The sequence below is a fragment of the Lonchura striata genome, chromosome 3, assembly GCF_050655825.1.
Source record: "Lonchura striata isolate lonStrDom1 chromosome 3, ASM5065582v1, whole genome shotgun sequence".
NCBI classification, from domain to species: Eukaryota; Metazoa; Chordata; class Aves; order Passeriformes; family Estrildidae; genus Lonchura; species Lonchura striata.
Window position 1 is genome coordinate 12105392 of NC_140705.1, and position 19227 is coordinate 12124618.

Here is a 19227-nt window from a genome sequence, read left to right on the forward strand (position 1 = left end):
GTCTTGATACTTAGTTATTTTCTGAACTCATTAAAGTGTTCTTCTTCCTTCCCTCAGCTTTCCTGTAGAAAACACCTTCCAATCATGGGATGTTTATCTCCACTTTTAAAGGACTATTTTAAAGATACCAGACTGTAAACTAAACTTTTCAGAGTGGTTTATCCTCCTTCCCGCCCATGGCAGTGACTTTCTCACTCAATGGCATCTCTCTCAATCCAAATGTGATACCTCAGTGAACTTGCCTTGCAGCCCATTCCATGCAGTTATTGCTCACAGACAATAAGGCTTTCTGGCATCTGTTTGCAGTCTTTTTTTTAATGCTCATTTCATACCTGCTAATCACATTAACCCTGCAAATTACACTGACATTGGTTTTATGTCTCATTTGAGTTTGTGTTTAATTTTGTTTTATACTGAACGAAATTTAGATATCTGAGACAATTTTAAAAAAAATATTAAAAAGCAGACTTCCAGAATGTTGTATTTGATTAAAAATCTAGTTCAGTCCTAGCTACTACTTGAGTTGTGCTGTGGGACAGCTATTCTTTATAAGTTGCAAAGGTTTTGTGGTTTTATAATTCAGATGAACATCAGGAGGTTCTCCTTGATAGTTGCTGGGGTTTTCTTTCCAAAATTTAGTTTTTCTATATAAATGTAATTAATGCTGGAATTCCAGAATATTTCAGACCTGTGATTTTTGTTGTTGTTGAGTCAAGAGGGAAGTGGACATGTTTTCTTACGTGTTCAAGCAGTAAATGCTACACTAAACAGTAGTATTTAGAGCTGATTTTTGCAGCCCTGTAGCACTGGAGGGTCAGGAGTTGTCTCTTAGTCCATCATTGCTGTGTGGGAAAGGGTGAGTGTCTGGGTCTGTGCAGTGCTGCCAGTCCTTTCCCTGTCCTGAGGTGTTTGTGCAGCAGTCATTCACTAACCTGGTGTGCGCTAGTATGAGATTAATTGACCTTTGGCTCTGGGAGTAATGCACAGTAGAAGATGCCTTGCAGAGTACTCTTTGCTTTTGAAAAAAGGGAAGTTACTTTCTCTTGAAGGCATTTAAGTAACTTTTCTGATTTTTTACTCGTTAATTAAAACAGTTTCATTACTAACGATCCTTTTAAATAAATTTTAAAATCCACAGATTGCAGCCTCTGTTTAAATATTGGGAAGGCTCTGGATCATCTTCAACAAGGTAAGCGTCAACTCTGGTACTTTCAGACTTGCACAGAACAGCTGTGGAGCAGATTTGAACATCATCAATGATAAATGAACGCTCAGCCCTCATTGAATACCATCTTTTATGCAGTTTTACTTTGCATCTCACTGACGCTTTCAGAATGCTATCTGGGTATAATATTCTCGCCGTGAGGTTTTTATTTGTTTGCTTTTCTCATTATAGAGCAACAATTGAGAATTCTTCTTCCCATGTACTTTTTTCATTTACTCTACTGTTTGTTTTGAGTCATTTCACTGTTATTGTTCTGATCTGTTGAGACCCTTGGGACAGAATTGGCTTAGGCAGAGAGCAGGATTTGTTCACATCCCATTTGAAGTCCTGGTTCTATGATTTTTATGGGTCTTCTACTGCCTTTTTTTTTTTCCAAATTTTGACTGAGTTCCCATCAAAGTGTCTGAAATATAAGTTGCAAATACCATGCATTGCTACAGAACTGAAGAGAATTTGCAGCCAGCAGCAAAATTATGATAAAAAAAAATGTTCTTTCCCTAGAGAGAGGGAGTTCCTTGACTTGACCAGGTACTAATTGGTTCAAAGATTTGTTTGCACAGAGGAACTATTCCTAATTAGTTCCCTGTGTGGGTGTTCTACTTGGGCAATTAGTGTTACATTTTGATATAATTTAATCTGTTTTTATAATGAATTGTTACAATATGCAGTAAGGAACGTATTTTTAGGAAAAAAGCCCCAATCTGCACTGCACAGATAAATTCAAAGTGATAATTCCTCTTTAGGCAGCAATCAAGGTTACTATTTTGAAGTTAAATGAATAAAATTCCGTAATTAGATTAAACCCAGTTTTTGGTCACATATTTATAAATACAGCTGCAGAAACACAACTGTGTGTTTTTCAAAGCCAAAACCTAATAAAGTTGAATTAAGCTGATTTATGAACTGGATGGCTTGACCTCTGAGACTATGAGGATAGTGAAACTGAATATTTGGGAAAAGTGTTTGGGGAGCTATATTCCAAGCTTTTCTATAGTGGCTTTATTTTCCTTGTTACTTTCACCATTATTCTGGGGGCAAGCTTGCATCTCTCTTATTTTATTTAGAGAGTTAAAAAAGTAACATTAAAATAGATGTCTGTATAGAACCTTAAGAAGGACCTGGTCCCCTTGTTTTTCTAGTGATGTCCCCTTCTCCAACACTTGGTAAATGAAATTATCACTATTGGACATTTAAATTACATTCTTTATTTTAGTAATTTCAAAAGATTGGAAAATTAATTTCGGAACTTAGAACTGCTTTAACTGGACTTTTTTCAATATAAATAATGTTTTAAATGTAGCCTTTGTACTAAATTGCTAAATGTTTTGGAAATGTATTCCATTCCCATTTTTTCATTATTATATCTTTTAATTCTTAATATAATGCATGCCATTATTAGTGCACATTATTTTCCTTTGGCTGTACCAGTCTTGGCCACAGCTTGTTATAAAATCCCACCTTTCTGATGAATCTATTCAGTAGAATTATATGGGATAAAATTTAGTTTGAATACCTGATCATTTCAATCCTGCTGCATTTTTTAGTGGTATGACTACAAAAATTTTTGGATGTAACAAATCTGACTTTCAATAGAACAACTTCTATTTCTCGTGGAAATGTCTTTTTTAAACTAGAAAGTTTTATTGCAAAATTGAGATAGGGAAGAGCCAAGCCAACCCCAAGTGTAATCTTGAATGTTTTTCATGACAGACGGACGTTGAATGTTTAGCACCACATCTTTGGGTTTTTGAATGTGAATTGGAACCACTTTATTTCTAGGTAAGACATAACTGTGTGTCTGTATTAAATACCTGCTTCCTTTTATATGTGAATTGTGAGAAGGCTAAAGAGTGCACTATGCTGGACTTTTCTTTATGCAGTGTTTTTGTGTTTGTTAAATGAGTCCAATGTTACTTGGGATTTTAAGTGCTAATAGTTCATTTGTCCTAAATGTCTATATTCCCTGAGAGAAACCACACCAGCCACTCTGTATGGTCAGTATATGTACAGGACTTTATTTTGTGATCAGGTATATAGTTGTTCTATTAGCTCATTGCCATCTAGAAGGGTTAGCTGAGTACTGTCTGCCCCTTCTCTTGCATCAGCACCTTCACTCAGCAGGATGTGGTGGTTTAGGGAATTTGCTGCTGAAAATCTGTGGGATTGCAAAGGCTTCCCTGAGGATTACTCTTCTGTGAGTTTAGACGTCTGCATCAGCTCACTGCAGATTCACAGAAGTACTGGTGTCAACACAAGGGAATCAGTGCCAGTACCTGCAGCACCAAATTGTTTTATTGGCTTTAAACTTATTTCACTCTGCTTCAAGAAAAGGTTTGATACATGAGAAGGACTATGAAGAGGTTGTGAACAGCTGCAAACTTCAATAGCTGAGGGGGAAGCAGAGGGTGATAGAGATGAACTAGAAGGTTTTGATCTGGTGATATAATTAAAAGAAAATTTGTCACTGGAAACAAGCTAGTTCTTTGTGACATACTAGAGGTTGTGCCAGTCTGGCTCCTTGTGTTTTCTACAAAGATTATAGGGACCAGAAGGGACATCTCTGTCACACTTCACATGCAACTGAGTTGTGGTCAGCATGGCACTGGGGCTGCAGGGCTGAGAGTCACGGGCATCGGTTCTGGTTGTGACCCAAACTGTGCTGGCTGCCAGCCCTTCCTGGATTGCTGGGAAGCGTGAAGCAGACAGGACATTTGACCTGGAGCACTTGCAGCATCTAACACCTAAAATCTGAAAGGCAATAGTATCTTAACTGAACTGTCAGTAGTAAGGCTGTGTGAGATGGCAACTTTGATCCAGTGGTTTCTTGGAGAGATGGAAGCCATTGCCATTCTTTTAAGTTTACCTGCTTTAGTAACAGTAACATTCTTTAAGTTAACCCTGCTTTAGTAACAGTGAATGTTGTGATTAATTCAGCTTGCTGTGAAGGCATCCAACAAGTGAAGCTGTGGGCAAAAGACCAGGAAAACTTCCATTTGCGGGCAAAAACAAGCCCAACACAGCAGCAGCCTTGACTTTCTATCAAAGCCAGTTCACTCCCAGGTGGAGTCAGGACAATATGTCAAAAAGGTGTTTGCTGATCATGTGGAGGTTTGTTCAAAAGAAATAAAGCTACCTGCAGTGGTGGAAGGCATAGAGATTCATCACTTCGATGTCACAAAGGATGTGGAACCAGCGTAGCTGAAAGACAGCAATATTCCAGTTTCATTTCATTGGATGGGTCAACAAACCCAGGTCTAAGGAAGGAGGTAATGGGAAGGGTGGCAGGAGAGACTTAAGATGAAAGACTGCAATCAGAGCTTTGACAATTTCTGCAGGGTAGAAAATTATTCTCTGTGTTTTAAACTACTGATGTGAACTTGTAAGGACTGTATACATACAGCAAAGCTATTTTGCATATTTTATTTTTAGGTTTTACTTTCTCCATTAAAAGAGCTTCCAACCTCCTATTTTGTTACAGTGATATGGGAATTGAAATAGCAATTATGTACGTAACATACCTATTAAATTTTATAATAGCATTTCAGCTAAGATTAATGGCCCTGGATGATCCTGAGCCAGAGAGGAGAGAATCTCAAAACCAGGTGTTCAGCATGGACTTATCCATGTGTGTGACAGGACAAGTAAATGAAAAGAAAAAATAAAAGAAAATGGTAGGAGTGGAGATAAATACTCTTGATGTGACAGAAGAAACAGGAAATGGGGAGGGGAAAAAAAAAGGGTGAAATGAGGAAAGATTTGTTAAATTATGGACTATTTAATATTTATTCCATATAAAGTTAATAATACTATAGTGTGGTTCACTGTTTTTATGAAGTTCATTGGTAGAAAATAATAAACTGGTAGGAATTACACCTCATAAGAAAATTAATTACTATTTTTTTTACCTGATATATTTTTGAAGTCTAATTGTTGGCTGTTAGACCTTTTACAGTTAAGACTTTTTTTTCAAAATTAAACCCTCAAATATGACTTTGCTAATCTTAAAGATTAATTTTTTTTCAGAATCACCAAATACAAGCTGCAGAAACATATGAAGATTTTTGTGTAAAAGGAAAAGTTCTGAAAATAAAATCTTAATATAAAAATGAAAAGCCAATACTAAATTCTAAATACTAATGCAGCAGAAGCAATTTTTTCTGCTCTTAAGTGTGAAATGTTTGAGCTGTACTGGTAACTTTACATGATAAGGTTTTCATTTCTATCAGTACAAAGAGGAAAATTGAATCTTGTAGACTGTTTTTAAAATGGTCAGTATCCCTTAAAACTTTCAAAAAATGTGACATGAATTACTGCTTTAGTTCTCCAGAGTTTGAATGTCCATATCAGATTAAATAATAGTATAACTGTTTTCTGAAGCATTTTGTGTATGTTGTGATCTATTACTGTTGTTTTTTTAAATGACCTTGGGAGCGGGAGAATATGGGGTGGGAAGGGAGTAAAGTGGTTTTCGTTTTCAATTTCCCATTTTCTAAGAATACATTGGAAAGTTTCTTAATTAAATACTACCATAATAGACAGTTGGAAGATGAACTGATTATATTCAGGTCTTTACATGGTAGTATGTTCTTAAAATAGTAACTGCTTGACAAGAATTAGGCATCATTTTCCAACAAAAGTAGTGTGAAGTGTTTAAGATGAAGTTAGCAGTGCAGGGAGAGCAAGATGAAACATTTAGCCTAATCCAGACAATTAAGTTGGATGTCTGAAGTAGGGTTCACTAACTGGTTAAGGATTGATGTTGAGTGCCAGAATTAATATCTAAAGTCGAATCTCTGGAGTGAATTTGTACTTCACACACAAATGTGTCCTTAGTTTACCTTAGGCCATGTTAACTTACTAACATCTCAGGTATCTTGATAAAATGAGGAATACTGTGGTTGTAGAATTTCAGAATGCATTTCAAACATTTTTTTAGAAAGTAATTAAAAGTTTATAAACAAGTTGATAATGTTTCACACCTATTGCTGTATAGGTTTTGAGACGGTTTTTATCTCACAGGTCTTGTACAGGCATGTTCTGTATGGTTATGAGGAGTACCACATAATGAAGTTTTTAACACAGACTTCTAGTTAATTCATTGCCAGGTATTTTAGAGATACAATGCATAAATGTGTTTCAGGGAGAACTGTGAAGATAAGTACTGTGGTGATTGTAAGGGTTGCCTTGTATAGTTTGCCAGATGTGTTTTCCCAAGAACTGGGCACACTCTCAATCTGGAATTCAGCTTTATGCCAGATTTTGGTATGTAGTGCTAGACTGTGACTCAAAGCCTAAAATTAAAGTCTTTTCCTGAGTTTCACATCCTCAAAGATTGATGGTTTTCCAGTAGCTGTTAATGATGAGGCATCTGCTAATTTACAGGCACCTCAGTGAAACTTCATGAATTTTTTGAAATTAAGGGTAAAATTTTTCAGAAGTAGCAAAATACACAAACTCAGTTATTTCTTCTGAAACAAAAGCTCTAATTTTTCACCTGTGGGAAAAAATAAGGCCTTGTATTATCTCTTTTTTAATAAAAAAGTCTTTCAAATGTCGTTTTCTTTAATGAAAAAAATTGCAAACCCTTTTTTTGCAATGTTCACCTTCATTAACACAACTTGCTGACTTCCTTCCTCAGCTGCAGTTCTTCCTACACTCAGAGGTCAGCAAAGAGCAAGATCAACAAGCCACACATCTGGCTGTCTCTCTTTCCAACTGGAACAAAGAAACAATTTTTTAATGGCTTTTTGAGTTAATTGTAAACAATTTGGTTTTGGAGTCTCTGACTTGCAGCAAATGTTTGTCGTAGGCGGATGTAGGGAAGAAGGACTATGTCCTAATGCAATTCCTCTGTGGCCAGCGAGGAGAAAAAAAACACTTAAAAAAAAAGGAAAAGGAATGTCTTACTCCTTGTAGCATTGAAGTATGCTGAGAATTTTGAGTGCATATATAGGATATTTCACAAGCTTAAAATATATGGTTTGATGAGGCAGAGAAACAGAAGTCTTGCTCATTTAATTTTTCTGTAATCTTGTGTACAGTAATACTGATTTTTCCACCTCCTTTATTTTCATGAACTGTTTATGTATGAACAAACTGGCAGTGATAAAAGCTCAGGGACAAACAATAGGAATAGGGGAAAACTATTCTTAAATGAGCATTCTGTTCTAATACTTTCCTCTTTATATTTATATTGTTCCTAAAGGCATTTTTCCAGTAAACAGTTTTCAGAACTGTATATTTACTATTATTAACCCTTAATTAATATTTTGAAAGCAAATCCTTAAATAATTAGTGTAGTAGTTTTCTTACTTTCCTAGTTGTCATAATCTTTTATACTCCCTAGAATCAGGTAGCATCAGTATATCTAAATTATTAGAATTATCTTTTTTCTAAAGGTTTATGTAAATGTTTGGTGTGACTTTTGTACTTTTGCACTTCACAACAGGCTTGTTGATTTACAGCACCTCTGAAACCCCAACTACTTTTAAAATATCGTGCTGTAGTTTTATTTGTCTTAATTTGAACTCACATTGCACCCATATTTTAGTTGCTTTGTTTAATATGTTTGTCATTATGGTTTTTTTGTTTAATCTGACCATCCTGCTAAATATTTGCAAATTTGTTGATCTGAAAAGGAAATTGCTAGTGTTGTTTGGAATTATGCCAAAGCTTATGACAAAATTGAATAAAATTAATAATTCAAAGGAAATGTTTTCCATCTATTTGTTTGTGGGACGTTAAGTGTTCTGTATTATGATTATTTTTTGTCAAAATTAGGTGATTGGGTTGCTAATGCCACTTAGTGGATATCTGCCTTAACTGCAGCCTGTTCCAAAGCCAAATCAGGTTCCAGACGGCTCTCTTGATTTGTATAATGGAGTTTTCCTCCTGCCTAGAATATGTTGACTGTAGCATGTTTTCTAGAAACTTAATCATCAGGTGCATTTTAAGAAGTTTATTACAGCTAGTTCGGTTTTTTTATTAAATTTATTAAAATGTAGGAATTATTTATTACAGAATTTTGAACTTAGAGGAAAATAAGGATCTTATTTGCATACTTAATTTGATTTGAAACATTAAACAACAGTCTTGGTCACTTTGCACTGATTCTTTAAGTTAATGAAATATTAATTGATAGCAAGGTGATAATTTTGGTGGTGTAGGCAATGCTTTGCTTTAGCCCTTTTTGTTGGTGACTGGGCAAACACTGACCTGGAACAAGCTGATAGTTCAATAATTGATTAGAAGAAAATAGTGAGTACCTTTTGTTTGATATATCCAGAATGAGAGAGGGATAGGCCCTGCTGTAATTGGACTTTTTCACAATTCAGATAGAGAGCAGGACTTGATGGTCCTCATGGGTCCTTCCCAACCCCCAGAATTCTGTAATTCTCCTTTGGAAAATCTGAAAGGTGAGGTAGACACCAAATGCCTGTCCTACGGCTATAATTTAAAATTATCATTTCCTGACTATATTTTTTTAATAAAGATTCTTTTCTTGCTAAGTAGTTTGGATGGTAGTGTTAATAATTTGGTGTATTTGATACAAAATGTAAATGTATAGAATCCCATCTTTTATCTGATACCAATATATATATACATATATAATCTATATTGTATAATTTTTTCTAATATTATTGTTTAAAAAAAAATCTAGTCTATACAAAAAATATAATCCTTTTTGCAATTGGAAAGGGTTTTTTTTATGGAAAAGATTTTTTTGACTTTTGAAATGTGTATTGGTTTAGGTTGTTCAATTTCTTTTGAGTCCATGAACTCTGTTCTTTGAACTTTTTACTTCAGTAAATTTCCATTATTTTCCATCAACCCTAATAATCTTTAATCACTATGTATTTTTAACTAATCTCTCAAGCTTTTCTGTATGCTGTTTTTATTAGTAAATCAGTTGAATAATTTGCAACTAAAATAGTAATTGGCTCAGAGGAAAATAAACCAAAATTCAATTTGCAGACATGTTTTAGTGCTGCATTAGGGGCTGGTTAAATTAACGATGAAGATTGAAAGACAATACAAAGATTTTTGGTGTAACTATTTTTTAGAAAATTTCTTATCTTCCATTTGTTTACAGTGAAATTAGGTAATTGCAGGGTTTTATTTGCCTTCTGCCATCCTCCAGAGAACTCACATCATCTTAAGTCATGAGATAAGAGGGACCTGAGCTGATTCTTCTTAATGCGGCTGAAGTCACCCCGGCATTCCTCCTGCCCATAGACAGCTTTCAGTCACCAGAGAGCTTTGGTTAAGTCAATGTGTTTAATCTTTTTAATTTGTTACAGGTGTAATCTGGATGTATCTAACTTTTTAAATAGTTATTTATAATTTGAACTGTTCTCAGAAACTAGTGGATGGTGCCTTTTCAAGGATGTATTTATTTTAGATGTGACTTCTGTCACCTCTAAGTGTGATGGCAGGTTAGTTACAAGTGAAAATGAAACAGGGTTTTGTAAAAGTAAAATTTTAAATTTCGCTCTAAACCTAAATATAGTGTATCTTGTATAGTTCCTAGCTCTAGAAGGCATATGTCTTTGAAGTGGGATGCAGCAAAGGCAGTAAGAAAGTCTTGGATGTCACTGCTTCCGTCCATTTTTGGTAGCAGGTAACTGGCTAAAATTAGAGATCTTATCCTGTGTATCTCTTTTAGTTAGACTACAAAACCATTTATTCATTCTCAGCTTCTAAGCTGCTTCTTGAATTCAAAAGAAACAATGTTAATTCATACTTTTTGAAAAAGTATAAATAAAACCAGTGTTTCTGTATAGATGAGACTGGTGCCAGAGCTGATGTGACACATGGCAGATGCCAGGCAGGGATGCCCTGCTGAGAACCCTCACCCGCCTCGGGATCACAGTGCTAAGCTTGAGCAGCCCCCATGTGTGTTTCATCAACCTTTGAGTGGAAATGATGCTTCTGATAATTTCAGATGCAGTCACAGTTACTTTTAAGCTAAATTCTGAGTTTCAGCAGGAAGAAAGGGAAAGCAATATGATTTGGTTTCTAATACTGGTATTAGCTCTGAAATGTGGTTATTATAATATTGTCTGGATTAGTCTGGGCTTTGTTTGCATTGTAAGAGTAGAAGAGAAGGTCATGCCTTATAGCTGGAGCTCATGCAGCACTGCTGGCTGATCGTGGAGAGGGAGGTTGGTGCTGTTGGGCTGATTTCAGCTGGTGTGAGGGCTCCATGGCGTTTATTTAGGTGGGAAGGTGAGCTACGGAGACAGTCAGGGAACTGCTGCACCTCATTTATAAGGAAAGCCTGAGGGAGCTGAGGCTGTTCAGCCTGAAGAGGAGAAAAGTGAGAGTAGAGCCCATCAATGTGTGTAAAAGGGAGGATGTCGAGAGGATGGACCAGGCTCTCTTTGGTGGTGCCCAGCAGCAGGACAAGAGGCAATGGGCAAAAAATGATACAGAGGAAGTTCCACCTAAACTTGACAACGAGCTTCCTTGTGCAGGACAGATAGCCCGAGAGGGGCTGTGGATGTCCCGCAGGGGCTGTGGGTTGCCCATGGGGCTGTGGATGTCCCGCAGGGGCTGTGGGTTGCCCATGGGGCTGTGGATGTCCCGCCGGGGCTGTGGTTGCCCATGGGGCTGTGGATGTCCCGCCGGGGCTGTGGATGTCCCGCCGGGGCTGTGGGTTGCCCATGGGGCTGTGGATGTCCCGCCGGGGCTGTGGATGTCCCGCCGGGGCTGTGGATGTCCCGCCGGGGCTGTGGATGTCCCGCCGGGGCTGTGGATGTCCCGCCGGGGCTGTGCGTGGCTCGGCCTCGCTGGCGCTGTTCCCCGGCCTGGGGCGGTGCGGTGGCGGCCGTGCGGCGGCAGGGGGCGCTCCCGCGCCGTCCCGCCCGCGGCTCCGGGAGCGGCGCCCCCCGCGCCGCCCTGTCAGCGGTACACGCATGCGTGCGGGAAAGTGAGAGTGCGGCATAGAGTCACTACCGTGCATCAGTTTTACTGTCTTAATAAAAAGTTATTGTGCAAATTTCATTACTATACTAGGAATGGCTTCCAGGAGCGATTGAATTAATTACTGCAGAGCCTGCTAGGGTCATACATGCTTTCAGTTTTCATTTACACTTACAAGAAATCTAATTTTTAATTAAAAGGATGGTTTTACTTCCACACCATCCATACTAGTCCTTCCCTGTTTGTCATTTCAGACAAATGACAGAATTGTTAATATACCCAGAAAAGTTACAGTGGTTTTAGCAGCTCATGTTGAGGCACAAGGCTTGCTTGCAAATCAGTGTAAGTAAAACACATTTTTTGAAAATAGATTTACTAGAGAATGTGCTTCTTAAAGTATTAGGCACGATGCAAAATTAAGAATCTCTTTGTGTTTGCATCATTAAGAGGGCTAATGTTCTTGTCTATTAACACAGTTTTCAAGGCAGGCTCTTTTGCAGGAAAATGCCACCCACCCATTCTGCCCTGTATGCCTTAATGAATTGAGTCTTTAATTTTAAAGCATGTGCGCTAACAGAGTAATATCAGAAGAATTTAAAAAAATACATGGAATTAATTAAGAAAAAAAGAGGAGCTATTATTGAAATTTATACTTTTCAGTAACTCCTGCATATTTACAGGTTAGACTAGTGTTTTGGAGAAAACTTTCATTGTTTACTATTCAGACTCCTAATCCCTTAACTTGACTGTGAGAGCAGTCATTGAAAAATTCCAGAGTTTAGCAACTTTCTAACCTGCCTTATATTTAACTTGCAGTCCAGTATAATGATTAAACATTTCTTCCTCAGTCTTTTTGCTTACCAGTCTGTCTACCTCTGTGGCTTTGATTTGGTTTTATTGTTGAGTAGAAAAATTTACGTTTGTATTCATGGAATGTCTTCTGGATAATATCTCCAGATTATTCAAGTATTTTGAATTATGATACTATTTTCCAGAATATTTTAATTCTCTTCTAGCTTCATGCATATTTTAAAAGGGTTTTTTCTTTTTCTCTGCCTGTCACTAATTAAATGTATTGAACAAAACCAGATCTATACAACAGATACTCTATAAAAATACCATAGTCTTTTTTTTTTTTTTTTTTGCCAGTAAACTGCTGACAGCTGCTTTTTCAGATTTTCAGTGCTTGAGCAAATTTATGGTAGTAAATAACATTTTCTCTTTCCTCATCTCTAGTGCTTTGTCAAAGCTCCCGCTGTATATTTCTTCAAATCTGCCCTATGCTTATGCAGGTGTATTGATTTCTGAGGCTCCATTTTATGTCTCTTCTCCATCAGAATACCCTGTTTGTGAAATCAGTTTAATTTGCAGTTTTCTCCTTGTCTAGTAACCTCCTTCATTTCTAATTTCTCCCATTTCCATGCTTATATTCAGTTAATTCTCCCCATAACTACCATAAAATCAATAATAGCCTCTCAAAAGGACATTTATTAGTCCAGAAACCTGTAGAGATGCATGGTTAATTAATCCTCCTGAAGCTTCTTTCCCCATTCTGTTACTTGTGTGCCTCCATACTTCAGCAGAACCTTCATAATCACTTCCCTGGGTTACGTGGTCTCTCAACTTTATGTTTTGGGATGCTACCTGTTGTTTCTTTTTTTTTCCCCTCACCCAGACACACACAAAAGTTTTTCTCTTACCTTTTTCTGAAATTTTAAATACATTTTAAAAATATACATTATCCTGCAGTTTATTTAAAGTGGGTTTTCTTTTTTTTTTTTTTCTAGTGGAACTCTTGCTTTTTCCATCAGAAGCCTTGTAACAGCCTTGTAATAGATCAGCAAGTTTTCTTATTTTTGTAATGAGATATTAAGTAGGACCACTATGACAAATTTTTTAACTAAAAGCAGAAAATCCCTAGAAAGATCCACATCTCATCTTTAATTCCTCATATCTTGAGCTCTTGGTAACTATTGCCAGCCATAGCTGTCTTAATTCCACTAATGTCAATATCTTAGATTGAATTAATTGTCCTTTTAATATTTTAAGATGTTCTTTAACTTCTTTCTGCTTTCCTAGGAAACCATTATTGTAAAGACTATTCTGATCTATATTTTAGAAAATATTACCCTCCAAACCGTAAATACAAATAGCAAAATGCATTCTATCCTACATACTGACACATTCAGAGCAGATCACTAGGAAGTATACACTAAGAAATCCAGTCCCTGTTGGATTTATGTTTGACTTCCTGAGATTAGATGTGCTATTTCAGCATTTATGTATTAAAACAAGAAGAAAAATAGAAATAGGGAAAAGCTAGCATGCAAAGATTCACTTATGTTATCAACTGACACAACAAATAACTGGAAAATAAAATCACTCTGAGCAAAGTTTTTACCATAGCTGCCCAGAGAACCAGAATTATGATGATTTTCATCTTGTCTTTTAGATACTTGCATTGGATTTTCTGTGTGTATAATAAAAATACTCTGTGTGGCATAGTCAGAAGAAGTAATTTACAGGCAGAAAGAACCAGGAATGTTTTTTGTTTCTGTTTCTGAATTTTCACCCAAAAGTCGTGTTTCTGATTCTGATTCTTACCTGATCTAGCGTAGATTTTTCGCTCATTATATTCACAAGTATTGAAACCAGATACCTTCTCTATGTTCAGATAATTAGATTTCCAAAACTGAGTGAGTTCTAAAATGCCTTATTTCTTTTCCCACTATGAATTTGGTGGGAGATGATGAGGACAAGAAAACTTTTAAGAGGAAGATGGTAACGTGGCTCTCTTAGAAGATTTTGGAGGAACTAAGTCAAATTCCACTTGGGGCAAAATAGAGTGGTTTTATTTTGAAGGAAGAAACACTCAAACTAGCCAAACCTATCCTGTATCTTCTAAAGGTGTCTCCCTGCTGTGAAAATTAATAGAAGCTCCATTTGTTGTGTACAGAGGAATTGTGTCCCTGGTTTGTGTAAAGCATCTGTGCAGGCAACGCCATGTTCAGACTAGGTTACTTTAGTTACTCTGTTCAGGCAGTAGGATCAAAGTGCAGCAGTACTTTCTTAAATTCGGATATAATTTTACTCTAATTGCTTAATTGGATTTCATTCTACATTTTTTTTTGTGGTTTTTTGTTTGTCTGGTTCGTGTTTTGTTTTGGTTTTTTATGACCTATGAATCAAAATCCAGATATTTTTGATGCCTGGTTTTCATTCTTTCATGAAGGTTGCTCTGACATTATATACTCTGAAAATATGCAGGAGTTCTGTTCAAAGTAAATTCAGGTGTGAGGGTTGGCATATAGAAAAATCCCCCTGCTGGATAATTTTTAGGTTCATCTAAGGTAATTTTTTCTTTTTTACCTTTTAATTTTAGAGAAACCACAAGCCAAGTTCTGTAATCCTTGGGGCTACAGGTACTAAAGTTGGCCAACTCTAAACATTTTATGATTACTGAAAAACATATTTGTCATTACAACCCATTTATTAATTCCCTTTGAATTGCACCACTTTTTTGTAGTTTTTAATTGTGTCCTGCAATCTGCATATCAGTTAACAGCAAAAGCTCTTGGCTGGAAGTGTTCCTTAACTAGGAATTTTAATAAAATGGTTGTTCAAAGAGGGAATGATTCTTTTATCTTGAGTTACTTTCACCTTGAGCAACTTTCTTCTCTTATTCTGCATTTCACTTCTTTATAGCTATTTTTTGACTTTTAGTTTTGTTGGAGTTTGTTTTTGTCTGTTTACACTTCACCTGCCTAAGGAATGTGTGGCACTGATTTTTCTTTGCTTGTGTATAGGTTGCCACTTGGTGCTCTTTATGTATGTTGTTTGTATTATGAAAACCTTATAAATCCAGTGTTTAGAGGCCAGCATTGGGGATAATTTCTTTTTTTCTGGAAAATGAATATGGCCTGCCTTCTGAAAAGGGTTTGGTTATGTTTTTTTTTTATCTATGCCTTCCTAGAGAATACAGTACATACTTCATTATCAAATGTCTTTGGCGGTTTTGTGCAATTATCGCCTCAACACAAATGTATGCTGTTTTTACTTTTTTCTTAGTAAACATATTTTTAGAATAAAGTCCATAGAGAAGTAATACCATTTTAGAAGATGAACAGTATTTGCACAGCTGAGACTATTAAATATCCAGTGTTGTATTTTTTTCATCAATGCAACTGCTATTTATAAGATTTAAACACTTAGCTGTAAAACAGCTGAAGATAGTAACAATACCATAGCCATGCAAATGTTCTCAACTATAAGAAAATTGAAGAGATTATTAAAAAGAAACCTACTGTGGAATTTGATGGGAAGAAGTAATAGAAACATAGAATCATTTAGGTTGACAAGGATCTCTGAGTTCATTGAGTCCAGATGTTGACCTGATCTTGCCAAATCCGCCATGTCCGTAAGCACGACATCTACAAGTCTTTTAAATACCTCCAGAGATGGTGACTCACCCACTTCCCCAGGCAGCTTGTGCCAGTGCTTGTGCCCTCTCAGAAAACAAATTTTTCCTAATATCCACTATAAACCTCCCTGGTGCAACTTGTCCTCTCGTCTTATTGCTTGTTACCACTTCACTGGTCCTGCTGGCCACTCTGGGCCCACCGTGGCTCATGTTCAGCTGTTGTTGACCAGCAGCCCCCAAGTCATTTTCCTCTTGGTCACTTTCCAGCCAGTGTTCCCCAACCTGTAGCACTGCAGGGGTTGTTGTGACCCAAGGGCAGGACTCAGGACTTGGCCTCATACCATTGGCATCAGCATCAGTTCGGCCTGTCCAAATCCCCTGCAGAGCCTTTGTGCCTTCCAACAGGGCAACAGACCTGCCCAACTTGATGTTGTCTGTGAACGGGCTGAGTGCAATTGATCACAGAACACTGAGGTTGGGAAAGAGCTCCAAGGTTATCCAGTCCAACCTCTGATTGAACGCCATCATGCCAACTAGAGCCAAGTGCCATGTCCAGTTGCTTCTTGAGCACTTTTAGAGTGGTGACTCCACCACCTCCCTGGCCAGTTTGTTCCTGTTTTTAACCATTCTTTCCATGAAGAAATCCTTTCTGGTATCCAACCTGAGCCTCCACTGGTGCAGCTCAAGGCCGCATTCTCTCATCCTAATGCCAGTTGCCTTGGAGAAGAGACCAAACCCAAGCTGGCTACAGTCTCCTTTCAGGTGGTTGTTCAGAGTGTTAAGGTCTCCTTTTCTCCAGGCTAAACACTCCCAGCTCCCTCAGCTGCTCCTTATCAGACTTACGCCCCAGACCCTTCCCCAACTCCATGGCTCTTCTCTGGACATGCTGTAGCACCTCAATGCCTTCCTTGTAGTGAGGGGCTCAGAGCTGGACATAGCACTTGAGGTGTGGCCTCACGACTACAAATCCCTTTATCCAAATCCCTGCTAAATATGTTAACTGGGACTGGCCCCAGTACTGAGCCCTGGGGAACCCCACTCGTGTCCAGCTACCATTTGGATCTAACTCCCTTCACCACCACAGTTTTTTACCCTGTGTAGCTGTCCAGGCCATGAGCAGCCAGTTTCCCCAAGATAATTTTTTGAATCTTGCACTTCTGCTGTTTCCTCACAAGCACTTCAGCTAACTGTATGAGTGAATATCACAGTGATTTGGAATCATGCTAGTGATCTGAGAGATCTTGAGTTTGTTCAGATGCTGGTATATTTTTGAAAGCACGATTAATTATTCATGCAGTAAGGTCAGTTCCAGTGCTTTAATGATGCTGATGTGCTTAGTACATTTCCCTCAGACTGTGGACTGGATGCCTCCTGTCTCTACTCACTTAGGTGTGCCACTAGAAGTAATTGTTCTGAATCATCCATTGCCACTCCTGAGCTTGGAGCCTTTCTCCTGAAACTCCCGGTGGAGCTGCTCATGAAAACATACACAAGCCCTGCTTTCGTTAGGATGATCTAAATGAGGTTAAGCAGTAGGTATTTGCTGATCCAGCTCATTTTGACAAAAGCCTTTCAGACTGTGTTTATGTGAGCAAGATTTAAATATTATCTGGCAAAGGAGCACTGATGAGCTGCAAAGGCTTGAGATGGTGAACATGTCCTTTTTCACTAACACAAAGTTGTAAAGCTTTGTCTCTCTGTTACATCTTCGGTGTACTGCAGTGCTGCTGATGGTGTTGAATTGGTACTGATTAAATTAGTCCCGTGAGAGAAGAAATCAATCAGTACTTCTCTAGCAATTTGTATGGTACTGTAGCCGTTACTTGGAAGTGGTGCAAAACTCCACAGAATTGTGTAGTTGCTTAAAACAGTGTGTAAACCAAAATTTTAAAGAAGTGTTGAATAACATGATATTCAGTGTTCAATTAATAATGCCCAGTTTGGGAACACTTACTATATTTTCAAAACTGGATTTAAATACATAATAAATACATTTCAGCATACTTTCAGTATATATATGTAAAATCCATGGGAGATTTTTGGGGTTGAGTTCTGATTTTTTGGGGGGAGATAGTATTTTATATATTACAATTCAGAAAGAAACTGATTACTTTAATGGGGTAGAAGGAATTTATTTTCCCATAGAAGGTAATACCTTTAGAATGTTGAAACTAAATCAGTGACATTTTAGGAACACAGTTTTTTGTTGGAAAACCAGCCTTGATATTTTCTTCAAAGCTCAAGTTTTAACATCTGCTACTGGATAATGGTAAATAATATGCAAAATGCTAAATGTACCTTCCTGTTCATTGCTGGGTTATGGTTTATTTGTCTGTGTGCTAATTAAATGTTGGGCATAAAAAATTAAGCAATGAGCTTTAAAATGTCAATAATAGCTTAAAACCTATTTTCTATAAGAGTATGTAATATCTTAGGGTAAGCTTTAATGGTTTGGAAAACAATAAGGAAAAGTGCTGACATTGTTGTCAACTTGTGATAATTTTTAAAGTAGAGTTGCAAGTTGGAATTTTAAGGGATTTAGACACTAAAGAGGAACTGCTAGCATTTAGTGGTGTAGCATCAGCAATATTTTTATATATGCCTTGAGTCTCAGTTCAACATTTAAACTGATTTTACAGTAAGTAAAATAAAATGCTTTCCGGTTTAATGAAATAGACTTTTATGCTCCTACGTTAAACCTTTATGACTTGCTTCTGTACATCAGCTGTTATTTGCATTTCTCTTGCAATCACAGTACATATATATAGACCTACTCAGAATGTGTGCCATTAGTTACTTTGAAATCTCATTAAAATTATCCTGTAGGTGACTTTCGGTTCCTGAGGTTTGGAATATGTTATTAGAGTTTTTGAGGAAAGACAGTTTGAAAGGCTATGCAGAATAAAATAATTCTGTTTGAGGCAAAGATTTGCATTTATTAGCACTTCCTTTAAGTTTGGCCTTTTAATTTGAAACTAGAATTTAGTGTTGAATGATGAATTACACTTGCAAGTGGAAGTTTCATGGAACCCGATGTTGCTTTTAGTTTTGTTTTTTAGGAAACTATAGAGAAATTATATTAAAAATAATTAAAACATGTTTAGAGTGGCCTGAACCATGGTGCTGATGTTGAATATTACTATTTTTGGGGTTGATGTGCTTTGAAAAGAGCCTTCAGGATCAGTGGTAAATGCCACCTGCATGAACATGTGTTTATATAAGCTTGTGGCAGGCTTCGGTTCCATACTTGTGACCTGAATAGCTGGATCCGTTTCTACCCAGGGATTGAAGGAGAGGGAATAAAGTGAAAAACAAGCTAGGAAATGTAACACAAGTTCAGGAAAAATACTGAGGAATCTCCCAAGCCAAGATGTGCTGTACTTGTTTAATAAGATCAGAGGCAGAGCTTGGCACATGACCTGAAGCTACTCAATGCAAATGAGGGAGCGCATCCTCAGGTTTTTGGCACAAAGGGTTCCTTGCTGTTCGAAACATGCTATCAGCTAAACCAGCTCTGGATGCAGTGCAAGCTTTGGCAGCAGAAGAAATGCTTGGGTACTCTCTGAAGATTGAAGGCGATGAGGTAAGATATGGCTTAAAAAGAGTTGAAAGTGAAGAATCCAAGCTGAGTCAGTCATGTTGATTGTGATATTATTAC

At 37.2% G+C, this 19227-nt stretch overlaps 1 protein-coding gene across 12 annotated transcripts in view; it reads left to right on the forward strand.

Moving 5' to 3' along the window:
• The window catches only part of CYRIA (CYFIP related Rac1 interactor A), a 54881-nt gene that overhangs the window by 14713 nt on the left and 20941 nt on the right, over positions 1–19227 (forward strand). For 6 of the 12 annotated variants that reach the window (XR_014953575.1, XR_014953574.1, XM_085574521.1 and 3 more), the window contains exons 2-3: positions 1139–1189; positions 2936–3004. The exons of 2 other annotated variants lie outside the window; for them this stretch is intronic. Coding sequence is in view for 1 of the 10 variants with exons in the window: in XM_021525373.4 (XP_021381048.1) it covers positions 19148–19152 (5 nt within the window). In the remaining 9 variants the exon portion in view is untranslated. Of the gene's footprint in view, positions 1–1138; positions 1190–2935; positions 3005–11096; positions 19153–19227 lie in introns of those variants that run through there. 4 more of the 12 variants (XM_085574522.1, XM_085574523.1, XR_014953573.1 and 1 more) reach the window with 2 other exon arrangements.